General features: G+C 53.0%; 1 protein-coding gene across 1 annotated transcript in view; it reads left to right on the forward strand.

Moving 5' to 3' along the window:
- The window catches only part of LOC116946616 (transcription factor AP-2-epsilon-like), an 82657-nt gene that overhangs the window by 38932 nt on the left and 30550 nt on the right, over positions 1-13175 (forward strand). The window contains exon 3 of the mRNA XM_032961694.2: positions 8824-8875. Coding sequence (XP_032817585.2) covers positions 8824-8875 — 52 coding nt within the window. The remainder of the gene's footprint in view (positions 1-8823; positions 8876-13175) is intronic.

Here is a 13175-nt window from a genome sequence, read left to right on the forward strand (position 1 = left end):
AAAGAGGAGTGGGACAAAATCCCTCCTGAGATGTGTGCAAACCTGGTGGCCAACTACAAGAAACGTCTGACCTCTGTGATTGTCAACAAGGGTTTTGCCACCAAGTACTAAGTCATGTTTTGCAGAGGGGTCAAATACTTATTTCCCTCATTAAAATGCAAATCAATTTATAACATTTTTGACATGCGTTTTTCTGGATATTTTTGTTATTATTCTGTCTCTCACTGTTCAAATAAACCTACCATTAAAATTATAGACTGATAATTTCTTTGTCAGTGGGCAAACGTACAAAATCAGCAGGGGATCAAATACTTTTTTCCCTCACTGTATATCTTGTCCCTTTAATGCCACAGTGTTATTGACTGACGTGTTGAGTGTTGTTGTTAATTGTACTTGTGCGCCAATGGCAACGTAGCAGCAACAACACTGAATAATTAGTTAATTTTAATGAAATACTCAAAAAAAGTCATAATTTAATATGGGTATCTATAAATGGATCGGCAATAGCGCCTAAGGGTAGCGACGACCGCTGATCACGACCTCCATAAGTTCGACACCGACTCCAGGCGAAATAAAATAATTTATCCACAGCAAAATATTACACCAATACCTTAACGCAATGTGGATTTCTCGGATAAATACGGCATGCGTATGATTATTTCATGAAGAAGGGCCTTCGCCCGAAACGTCGCCCACGATATATACTTTAACGAAAGCGGTTTTGGGTGGGGGGGGGGGTTGAATCCGGGTAAATAATTACAGAGAGTGACGGGGGGAGGGGGAGTGTGACTCGTGATGAACACGAGCTCGAACATTTATGTCGCAAACCACCCCCAAGTGTGATGCGCAAAACAAGCTGATAAAGACGGCAGAAAATGTTGGTGTGGTGTGCGCTGTACTACTGTGCCAGGTGTAACTATGTAACTATTATTTCGCCAGGTAAGGCCCACTGAGCAATGGGAGCTCATATTCAGAAGCCACAAATAATATTAATAATAGATCAGTGAAACGGCGCATCACGTGGAGAGTTCTGGCAGCCACGTACTCTAAGCGCGTGACGTTGATTCTAAATGTGGATGTGAAATCCACGCGACCATGGGGAGAACATGCAAACTCCAAATATGCAGGCGTCAGAGTCGGGTTCGATCCTACGAACTAACTGCGTACCAGGCGAGGTAGTTAACATCTCGCCACCGCGGCGACACATACCCCGACGTGTAGACCACGTGGGCTGTCGGGCAGTGCCGGATTAAGCTCGTGCAGGGCCTTTAGCATATGTTATATAGGGGCTCTAAGGGGCCGTCCATAAATGACGTCACGCACCTGGGTGGGGGGGTCAGACATTTGTGACGATGTGTGACGAAGGAGAGGTTGGGGGGGGTGAGAAATGTGACGTCACATCAAAATGCGCAACTTTAAATAAGTATAGACAACACGTTCTACTTAATTAGACTTTTCAAATAAATGTTTTCTCCTACAACATCAGAGTGCAGCGCCACATTAAATACGCACTACAATGACAATAGTTTAAAGCGATTTGAAGCATGTTTTATATATTTTTTTGGGGGGGGGGCAGAGCTTTGTGACGTCATATTTGAGGGGGGTCTGGCTTTTTGTGACGTCGTGTGACGAGGGGGGGGGGTCAAAAATCGTTCAAAATCGCGTGACGTAATAAAAAAAACACGTAAATATTGTAATTGTATTTTTTCATTTGCTATACAGCCAGATAATGCGGCAAATCGCTAACCTTAAACTCCCAGTCGTTCATAAAAGTTGAAGGCGGTATAGTACTATAGTAATAGAGCAAGTGCAGAATCACTGAACCGGAATTGATCGCTTGAAATCATTTAGCGCGGGGCCCTTGAAAGTGCGGGGCCCGAAGCTACTACATATGTAGTAGCTACACATGCAGCTACTTTTGCTCCTACTACAATCCGCCACTGCTATCGGGGCAAGTGCTGTTAGCCAGCTACATAAGCAAACAACAACAGCAACCGCCGTCGTTCCCCACTCAGTGGCGGTGACGTCTCGATGCGGGGCTTGTGCCAGGCCAGGTGCACTTTGATTACAGAATCAAACAAAGACAAAGGTTCCCCCCATATAGCCTGAGCAGACTTTCGTGGCAAGTGCTGTTAGCAAGCACACGAGGGGGTGGGTGGGCAGCACCACGCCCGATCGCCTTCGTCTTCAACCCAGCAGCGATATTTACACACCGCATCGGGCACTCATTTGAGGTTGAGTCGACTTAGGGGAGGCCCAGGACTGGTTCAGATAATCGTCACTGGCGCTGGTGGCCGTGTGCGGGATCCGATTCGAGTCGCTGGTGCAGTGTACCAGAGTCAAATGTCCCCGTGTACGATTTGAAAAACGGACTCTTACAAGGACTCAACCCTTTAATTCTAACTTAGCGCTGTTGCGTTTAATTATTCACAGGAATCGAGTTGTCCGTGAATCGTGCTGCCCCTAATCTCTCTGTATTATTTATGAGATAAGTGTTGGTGTCTCGTCGAAGTGTGCTCCGGTTGATCACACGAACATCCACCAACACACGCAGACGCGAAGAACAAGGCAAAGATCCCCCGTATAGTCTTGAACAGACTGTTGGGGCAAGTGCTGTTAGCGAGCACACGTGAATAGCCAGCACGGTACAACTAGGCCAAGGGTGGCCAACACCACGCCCGGCCGCCTTTGTCTCTCCAGTGGCCATGTTTACACACCGCGCCACGTACCCATTCGAGGCTGAGTCAACCTAGGGGAGGCCCAGATAATCGTCATTGGTGTTGGCCGTCAGTGTGAATCGAACTCGTGTCGCCGGGTTCTAAATGATACACTACCCCCCCCTCCCACGCACACACGCGCACAACACAATTCAATCCAACACGCGCACTCTGCAATATCTATACACTGGCTCATTTTTGTTTATTTCTTCCCGGACACGGTAATCACTCGCGCGCCCGCGTGAAAACATTCGTTGTCCAGCGCATTCGCCTCGACCAAAAACACGACCATCGGCCACGCATTCCAACACGAGCACTTGTCACCAACTCAAGCTACCGGTGTAGTCGTCATTATCATCATCAGCCATGCTCGATCCACAGCTGGATGAAGGCATCTCTCCCAAGCAGCCGCGACCTCTAATGATCCCTGGCGATCTAATTCATACTCCACCTCGCACCTTGACACGCGAGCTGATTGCATCGCTCCATCTCGTCTCTGACCATCGCCCGTCATCATCATCATCACCATCATCCCTTTTAGCCGCGACGTCCCCTGCCCAAGCCCGTATTGAATGATCTTTAAGTAATCGTCCTGCGTGCTGTCTTTAATCCACGTGTTCCTCTTTTTATCTCTCGATTTTATTGTGTTATTTTATTATTTTAGTCTCATTCTACGTGACCTTACCGAAAGAACCAAAGAAGAAGGAACACAGCTTCTTTGCGTGCGTTTCAGTTTCATTTCAAAATTTGCCGTAATTTGCCGCGGTGTTCCCCGAACCAAATGTCCTAACAGTTAGTACGCCCGTGTGCGTGTGGGAGCGGTGGCGCAGTGGTTAGCGAGCTGCGCTACGAACCCGGCGACCAGAGTTTGTTTCCCGCTCACGACCGCCAAACACGAGTGACGATTATCTGAACCAGTCCTGGGCCTCGGCGAGGTCGAATCAGTTTGAAAAGAGTACCTGGTGTGGTGTGTAAACATGGCCACTAGGGAGACAAAGGCGGCCGGGCGCGGTGCTTGTCAACCACACCCTTCGTGTGCCGTGCCGACCTTCATAGGTGCTCTCCAACAGCACTTGTCGCAAATGTCTCGTAAGAGTATATGGAGATCGTTGGCTTTCTCTTTGCTTGCAACGTGAGTCCAAGCTCAGTTAACAACAGCTTAACACATTCGTCAATAACACCGTGGCCTTAAAAGGGTAAAGAATATGTATAAATTAGATGCGACGTTTCAGGCAATGGTCCTTCTTCATAGCACATTGTCTCGTTGCCTTCCGAACCGCCAAGTTCGGAAGGCAACACCTCGCGGTGGCTAGGAAATGTTAACTGCCTCGCCTGGTATACAGGAGGTCGTGGGTTCGATCCCAACCCTGGCGCCTGCTACTGTATATTTGGAGTCTGCGTGTCTCTTTCTCTCGCCTCGCGGCCACGTGGATTTATCTCCAGGTCGTCCGGTATTTCCCCCCACCCCTCCCCCTCCACATTCACAATCGACGTCACGCGTTTAGAGGATTTGACAGCGATTATTTTCCCAGGCGATGACAATCCACTTCGGTTGAGCTGTCATTTGTGATGGGCAGCTTCGCTTCTGAAACAAACAAAAAAAGAAACCAGCTGGTAAAATTTTACTAACAAAAAAAAATTGTCGTTGAGTTTTATAGTTTCGGGGGTTCCCATCACGAGGAGGCCGCAATCGGAAGCGTGGCTCCGAGAGGGAGCCATCAGCTCTCCAGAGCGCCGCGTTGCATCAACATCGCCGCTGCCCCCGTCGCTCGCTAACTGATTGCGTTCCACACTTTTAATTCCACGCCAATTTCCTCTCCGTCGCTTTTTTTCTCTCTCTCTCTCTTTCTCGGAGGTGGAGGCGGAGATTAGCGGTAATCTATGGCGGCGGCGGCTGCTGCTGCTGCTGCTGCCGTGGGGAGCGGGCGTGAGCGGGTGGCTGTGTCGGTGTGGGGGAGGGGGTGGTCAATGGGGTATGATGCGGGGTGGGGGGAGGGAGACTTTTGGTGATGGGGGTGAGGTAGGTGGTGGTGGGAGGTAGTTGGAGGGAGGGTAGGTGGAGGTGGTGGCGGTGGGCCGGGGGGGTAAGGGCGAATAGGTGGAGGTGGTGGAGAGGGGTAGGTGGTGGGGGAGGGGGTAGGTGGAGGGGGTGGGGAGGGGGTAGGTGGTGGGGAGGGGTAAGTGGTGGGGAGGGGGTAGGTGGAGGTGGTAGGGAGGGGTAGGTGGAGGGGGTGGGGAGGGGGTAGGTGTAGGTGGCAGGGAGTGGTAATGGACAAGTTGAGATACGAGCCGAGTGAAATGTCACGATGATACTCTGCTTCAAACCCGCTCGACGATTCGACTATTTATCGCAATTCAACACATTCGTCAAGAACACTGTGACATTGAAATCAATATATAAGCTGCGACGTTTCGGGCAATGGTCCTTCTTCATATAAAGAAGGGCTGTCTGTTGAGTGTTGTTGTTATTTCTGTTCGTGCGCCACTGCCAACGCGGCCGCAGCAGTAGCAAGCGTCGCAAAATCACTTTGATCAATTATCCCGCTTCGATTGCAATCATCGAAATCAAACAGACGCGCGAGCGATGTATGCGCATCGATCCCATCGCAACGGGCGCACTTGGACACTCGCCACGGTTATCAACTCGTAGTCACGGCGCTCCAGCAGGGCTGGAGAGAGAACACGTCGCGCAAAAAAAAGTATCGTGGCGTCTTTGCTTAGAGAGCAAAAACAAATACACAACAACAACAAAAAACACCCTTTTAATTTTCAATATTTCGGTCCTCAAAAGCTCCAGCGGGGAAAACAAAAAGAAACCTACAGCCCGAAGTTCCAGATTGCTTTCAGGATCTCACGCTGCACGATGACGTACCAATGACCCAACGCTCTCCTCCTTATCGTCGGTGAACCGAGTAATTCGCCGCTAGTGGAGCGTGACGCTAAAGCCGATGGCAAAGGGAGTCAAAAGGCCTCCGTTGGTTCTTGGGGGGGGGGGGGTCAGAATCGTCTCAACCCTTCTGGTGGAGAAACCCTCCAAACACACACACACACATTTAGTCATCATCATCATCTTCACAATCACAAGCAATGATCTATCCACTGCTGGATGAAGCTCACCCTCTAAGCCGTCCATCTGAATGATGCTCCTGCAAGCGGCGGAGTGAAGGCCGAAGGGAGGTGATGGTTCGTCAGCCATCAAATGAGTACCTCGTGCGATGCGTAAACATCGCCACTGGGAAGACAAAGGCGGCCGGGCGTGGTACTGGCTACCCATCCACCTCGCGTACCGTGTCGGTCTTCATAGGTGCTCGATAACAGCACTTGTCTCAACAGCCTGTTAAATGCTATACGGGGGATCTTTGTCTTTGTTAGTGTTGACCGAGACCAAAGCGCGAGAGGGCTTAAACACACAGACGCGCGAATCTTGTCGCGTGTGTCACGCATGAATTGACCTTGGTGATCATGATGATGGTGGAGGCTTGGGGCGGCCTTCATCCAGCAGTCGATTGACCCTGGCTGATGGTGATGATGGTGGTTTTGAGCGGCCTTCATTCCGCAGCGGATTTACCCTGGCTAATGGTGATGATGGTGGAGGCTTGGGGCGGCCTTCATCCAGCAGTGGATTGACCCTGGCTGATGATGGTGGTTGTTTGGAGCGGCCTTCATCCAGCTGTAGATTGACCCTGGCTGATGATGATGATGGTGGTGGTGGTGGCTTGGGCCGGCCTTCATCCAGCAGCGGATTGACCCATGGCTGATGACATTTTGAAGCATGTCATCTCTGCCTGTTGTCTGATTATATTGAAATGATTATACGGTGTTGAGCAATAGCCCCGCGGCTCGATTTCGATTACCGGCCACTGTTAACATCAGGCGCGACCGCCTTTGTCTCTCCGCACCAGGTACTCATTCAAGGCTGAGTCGACCTTGGTGAGGCCCGGGACCGATTCAGATAATCGCCACTGGGTGTTGCTGGCCGTGAGCCGGAATCCAACTCGAGTCCCCGGGTTCGTAGCGCAGCGTAGCGCTGATCGCTACGCTACCGCTCCCCACTATATAGACCAAAAAAAGACAAAGATCCCCCGTATAGCCTTAACAGACTGTTGGGGCAAGTGCTGTTAGCGAGCGCCTATGAAGACCGGAACGGCACACGAGGGGGTGGCTGGCCAGCACCACGCCCGACCGCCTTTGTCTCTCTAGTGGCTATGTTGACACACCGCACCAGGTATTCATTTGAGGCTGAGTCGACCTATTCGAGGCCCAGATCCGGTTCAGGTAATCGTCACTGGGTGTCGGCCGTGAGCGGGAATCCAACTCGGGGCGCCGGGTTGGTAGCGCTAACCGCCACACTACCGCTCCCCACTATATAGGGCACACACATTGGCACGCACACACACACACCTATACAGTGTACCTACCTACCCTACCCGCTAACACACACACACACACGTGTGCGCGTGTGTGTGTATATATATAAAGGCTGTCGGGCCTATTACCCCGCGAGTGTGATGGACGATTTCGCGCTCGCGATATACACCCGTGGTGGGTGATCGTTTTTATTAATAGTCCATTGGGGAGGTTGCTTCGTAACCCTCGCTAGCGTGGGAATGTGGGGGGGCTGGTGGGGGTGGGTGGAAGGGGTTGGGTAGTGGGGGGGGGGCAGGGAGATGGAGGGGGTAAGTGGAAAATGGGAGCGGTATAAAATAAAATCGTGTTTCATATGGGCAGAGGGAGCGGTGGCGCAGCGGTGAGCGCACTGCGCCACGGAAACCCACCGGCGGTGAGCTGAGTTCGATCCCTGGTACACACACACAAAAAGGGAGTACCAGGAGCCGTAGCGGATCAGCACGTCAACGTGTTTACAACGCACGTGTTGTTTATTGGTTGAGGAGCGGTGGCGCAGCAGTGAGCGCACCGGGCTGTGGATTTCGCTGTCCGAGTTCATTTCCCGGAGACGGCTAACGTCAGCTGGCGAGTCATTTAATCTTAGCCGGTCGCGGTCAACCCTTTCACCAACCAACTACTGACCAGCGCGGTGAAGTATGGTCTAACAGTCCCCATTACCGCATTGACCGGTGGTGCACAAAGATAAAGATCCCTCCGTATAGCCTTAACATGCTGGTGGGGCAAGTGCTGTTAGCGAGTAGCACCTATGAACGTCGGCACGGCACACCAGGGGGTGGGTGGCCAGCAACCACGCCCGACCGCCTTTGTCTCCCCCCCACTCCCAGTGGCGCTGTTTTACACTTCGCACCAGGTAACCGCTTGAGGCTGAGTCGACCTAGGGGAGGCTCCGGTCCGGTTCAAGTGGTGTACATACACACAAGCAGTTACGCATTGAGGTGGAGAATCATAATGATGATGATCGGGCGACAGGAGAGGAGGACAAAAAGCCGTCTAGCAGATCGACACCACGCCGTGCCCAATGCGGGAGATCAGACAGCAGACAGAGACACGCATGACACGGACAGACCTATTGACGGACACTCCACCTTTGTCAAATATTTAATATTCGTCGTCGTCTGATCGCGGGGTTGGGACTCAAGAGACACCACCGCCTTCGCGTTGGAGGCAGAGGATACAACGAGACAAAGACAGAGACCCTCTTCCCACCCGTATAGCCTTTAACAGACTGCTGGGGCAAGTGCTGTTAGCGAGCAGTACCTCCGAAGACCGACACAGCCACCCCCACGCCCTCGTGTGCCGTGCCGGCCTTCGCAGGTGCTGCTCGTCATCAGCACTTGCCCTGACAGCCTGTTCTTTTGTCTTTGTGCGGTCCAGGGCCTCCCCCTAGGTCAATTCGGCCTCAAAATGAGTAAACATGGTCACCAGGGGAGACAAAGGCGGCCGGGCGTGGTACTGACCACCCGCCTCCAAAAAGTCTGTCAAGGCTGTGTACGGGGATTTTATTATTTGTGTGTGTGTCAACATGGGTGTGTGTGTGTGCGATCAGCAATCTTTAAGGCTATAGGTGGGGGATGTGGGGGTATTTGTCTCAATGCGTGAGAGTGTGCGCGTATCGTTAAACACAACGGGCAATGGTTCTCGTTGTGTTCACTGTGTCAACCCGTCTCTCTCCCCCCCCCCCCCCCCTCTCTCTCTCTAGGTGGAAGATGCCGTAAACTTGAATCTTGTGGATCAATCGGTCATCAAGAAAGGTGAGTGTGCTGCTGTGTTTTGTGTGCGTGTGTGTGTGTGTTTTGTGTGCTTTGTGTGTGTGTTTTGTGTGTGTGTTTTGTGTGTGTGTGTTTTGTGTGTGTGTGTTTTGTGTGCGTGGATGTGTGTGTTTTGTGTGTGTGTTTTGTGTGTGTGTGTTTTGTGTGTGTGTGTGTTTTGTGTGTGTGTGTGTTTTGTGTGTGTGTGTTTTGTGTGTGTTTTGTGTGTGTTTGTGTGTGTGTGTGTTTTGTGTGCGTGTGTGTGTGTGTGCTCGCTAGGTCGGCTGGGCCTCAAATGAGTGCCCGGTGCGATGTGTAGTAAACATCGCTACTGGGGGAGAACAAAGGCGGTCGGACGTGGTGCTGGCCACCCACCCGTGCCGGCCTTCGTAGGTGCTCGCCCAACAGCACTTGCCCCAACAGTCTGTCAAGGCTCTCTGGGGGATCTTTGTCGTTGTGTGTGTCGAGCGGTGGCGCAGTGGTTAGCGCACTGCGCTACGGACCCGGGCGACAGCAAGTTCCAATTCCGCTCACGGATAATATCAGTGACGGATATCTAAGCACCGTTGCTGGGCCTCTCCTAGGTTGGCTCAGCCTTAAACGAGTACCCGGAGCGGTGTGTTAACATAAGCATTGCGGAAGGGCGGCCAGCACCACCGGACGTGGTATTTGCCGCTCACTCCCTCGTGTGCCCTGTCGATTGATTTAATAGCTGCTCGATAGCAGCACTTGCCGAAACCGTTTGTTAAGGCTATCCGGGGGATCTTTGTCTTTGTGGACTTCTATAGCTGCTCGCGAACAGCACTTGTCCCTGCAGTCTGCGTAGGCTGTACGAGGACGGCGAGAGGGGGGGGGGGCGCGTGGAGTCTTTGTGTGCGTCACTTACGCCGAAACCTCATGGATCGCTGTCCCCGAACCGTCATAGCTTGCGGGGTGGAGTGCGCAAACCGGAGCGCCGCCGATCCTCGTGTGAGGATATTTAGTTTTTCCCTCTAGCGCCCACCCAAAAGAGCACGCGATTGTCGGGGGGGGGGGGGGGGGGGAGTGTGAGGGGGTTCCACGCCCAAGCGCAGGCTCATCAAAGCGACCCGGTTGAAATGTCTCTCCCCCGTTTCACTCGTTCGCTCTCAATGTCACTTGCTTCGATGAACGTTACGGCTGCTTGCGAGCGCCCCCTTCGCCAGTCGACCGGTGAGTCTCGCGATTCACGTGGTCATCGTTCCGACACCCTTCCTCCTCCTCCTTCTCCTCCATGCTGGGATGGGGCTGCTGTTGTTGGCACCCATCGTAGAATGTCAACACAGATTCGGAGGAACGCTGCTGCTGGTGCTGCTGTTGCTGCTGCTGCTGCTGTTCTCTAACAACCGAGTGGGACAACGCGGACGTCTGGAATAATAAAGGGGGCCATCACAGTGGCGAGATGTTAACTTACATCGCCTGGGGTACGGGAGGTCGTGAGTTCGATCCGCGACCCTGACGCCTGCTGCTGTATATTTGGAGTCTGCGTGTCTCTCTCTCTCTCTCTCACCGTGTTGAGAAACGCGCGTTTTAGAGAATTTGGCTGCCACGAATGTCCACGTGATGAGCCACTTTCGTTGAGCCATCATTCGAGACAGCCAGGTCGCTTTTGAAAAAGAGCGACATCGCGATTGCAGAGTCCGACTCGACTGGAGCAACCGATTGCGCAACCGCTCGCAACTCGTTTCGCAGAGACGTCCACAAAGACACCTTTCAATTGCACGCAGCAGAGTTGCACAGCAATTGATCTTTCCGGGGCTAGAATCGACTTAAGCCATTCAGTTGCATGCAACCAAGTTGCAATACAACCGATCGCTCGGGTAATAAAATCGGCTTAAGCCATTACGTTTCAGGCAACCAACTCGTGCAACGCAATCGATCGCTCGGGTAGTGGCATCGACTTCGTCGCACGCACTCCAAGTTGCTGGGATGAGGACGCCCGCTTTAAATGGGCCACGCGTCGATCGCCCGTGCCTCGTGTCCCTTTAAGAGCAGCGCGTGGCGGTGCCTTCACAGCCAATCGGCAGGCCGTGACCCGCGGAGACGCGAGATGAATGAGTGGGAGGGGTGGGGAGGGAGGGGAGTGGAGTGGGAGGGGTGGGGAGGGAGGGGAGAGGGAGAGGTGGGGAGGGAGGGGTGTGGGAGGGGTGGGGAGGGAGTGGAGAGAGGGGGGGGGTAGAGGAATGGAGGATGAGGCGAGAGGGAGGGAGAGAGAGAGAGCGGGAGAGAGGGGTCTGACTAACCACCGCATTTCCTTCCTTCCTGCTTACAATTGCCCGTCGTTCCTTCTAAGTGTCCCCCACCCACTTACTCCCCCCACCTCCACCCACCCAACCCCCAACAAACCCCCTCCTCCTACTCCCCATCTGCCTGCCCATGCAGTTGCGTTCGGTTTTAAAATCCGGCGAGGTGTGTGGAGATGCGTGGAGGTATGTGGAGGTGCGTGGAGGGGTTTGGAGGTGTGTGGAGGTGTGTGGAGGTGTGTGTGTGGAGGTGTGTGGGGGTGTGTGGAGGTGTGTGTGTGGAGGTGTGTGGAGGTGTGTGTGTGGAGGTGTGTGGGGGTGTGTGGAGGTGTGTGTGTGGAGGTGTGTGGAGGTGTGTGGAGGTGTGTGGAGGTGCGTGGAGGTGTGTGGAGGTGTGTGTGTGGAGGTGTGTGGAGGTGTGTGTGTGGAGGTGTGTGGAGGTGCGTAGAGGGGTTTGGAGGTGTGTGGATGTGCCTGGATGTGTGTGGAGGGCGTGGGGGTGCGTGGAGGTGTGTGGAGGTGCTTGGCGGTGCGTGGAGGTGCGTGGCGGTGTGTGGAGGTGTGTGGAGGTGCGTGGAGGTGCGTGGAGGTGTGTGGGGGTGCGTGGACGCCGTCTCCAGGGTATGCGCCTCGACCATTGACCGCTGTCCAGGTAAACGTCAGAATCAGAATATTTATTTATAGTGGAGGAATCCGATGAGCTATTAAGCTCTTTTTTGCAGATGTCCAGTAGGGGACGGGTCAGAACGTTGCAACAACAAACAATGCAACAAAACATGACAGCAGTGCAAAGTTTTGGGAAAGTAAGCACATCACTTAACGTACAGATACAGGAGTGGTGGCGCAGTGGTTAGCACCGCGAAAGCCAGCATGATTCGCTGGCCACGACTGTGACTTCAGTGGGGAAGTCACTTCAGTGACGTCAGTGGGGAAGTCACTTCAGTGACGTCAGTGGGGAAGTCACTTCAGTGACGTCAGTGGGGAAGTCACTTCAGTGACGTCAGTGGGGAAGTCACTTCAGTGACGTCAGTGGGGAAATCACTTCAGTGACGTCAGTGGGGAAGTCACTTCAGTGACGTCAGTGGGGAAGTCACTTGAGTGACTACAGTGGGGAAGTCACTTGAGTGACGTCAGTGGGGAAGTCACTTCAGTGACGTCAGTGAGGAAGTCACTTCAGTGACGTCAGTGGGGAAGTCACTTCAGTGACGTCAGTGGGGAAGTCACTTCAGTGACGTCAGTGGGGAAGTCACTTCAGTGACGTCAGTGGGGAAGTCACTTTAGTGACTTCAGTGGGGAAATCACTTCAGTGACGTCAGTGGGGAAGTCACTTCAGTGACGTCAGTGGGGAAGCCACTTCAGTGACGTCAGTGGGGAAGTAATTTGAGTGACGTCAGTGGGGAAGTCACTTCAGTGACGTCAGTGGGGAAGCCACTTCAGTGACGTCAGTGGGGAAGTCACTTCAGTGACGTCAGTGGGGACGTCACTTCAGTGACGTCAGTGGGGACGTCACTTCAGTGACTTCAGTGGGGAAGTCACTTCAGTGACTTCAGTGGGGAAGTCACTTGAGTGACGTCAGTGGGGAAGTCACTTCAGTGACGTCAGTGGGGAAGTCACTTCAGTGACTTCAGTCGGGAAGTCACTTCAGTGACGTCAGTGGGGAAGTCACTTCAGTGACTTCAGTCGGGAAGTCACTTCAGTGACGTCAGTGGGGAAGTCACTTCAGTGACGTCAGTGGGGACGTCACTTCAGTGACGTCAGTGGGGACGTCACTTCAGTTACTTCAGTGGGGAAGTCACTTCAGTGACTTCAGTGGGGAAGTCACTTGAGTGACTTCAGTGGTGAAGCCACTTGAGTGACGTCAGTGGGGAAGTCACTTCAGTGACTTCAGTGGGGAAGTCACTTTAGTCACTTCAGTGGGGAAGTCACTTCAATCACTTCAGTGGGGAAGTCACTTCAGTCACTTCAGTGGGGAAGTCACTTCAGTGACGTCAGTGGGGAAGTCACTTCAGTGACGTCAGTGGGGAAGTCACTTCAGTGACGTC

Source organism: Petromyzon marinus, chromosome 27 (assembly GCF_048934315.1).
Source record: "Petromyzon marinus isolate PM22_M1 ecotype Great Lakes invasive population chromosome 27, UKy_Petmar_22M1.pri1.0, whole genome shotgun sequence".
NCBI lineage: Eukaryota > Metazoa > Chordata > Hyperoartia > Petromyzontiformes > Petromyzontidae > Petromyzon > Petromyzon marinus.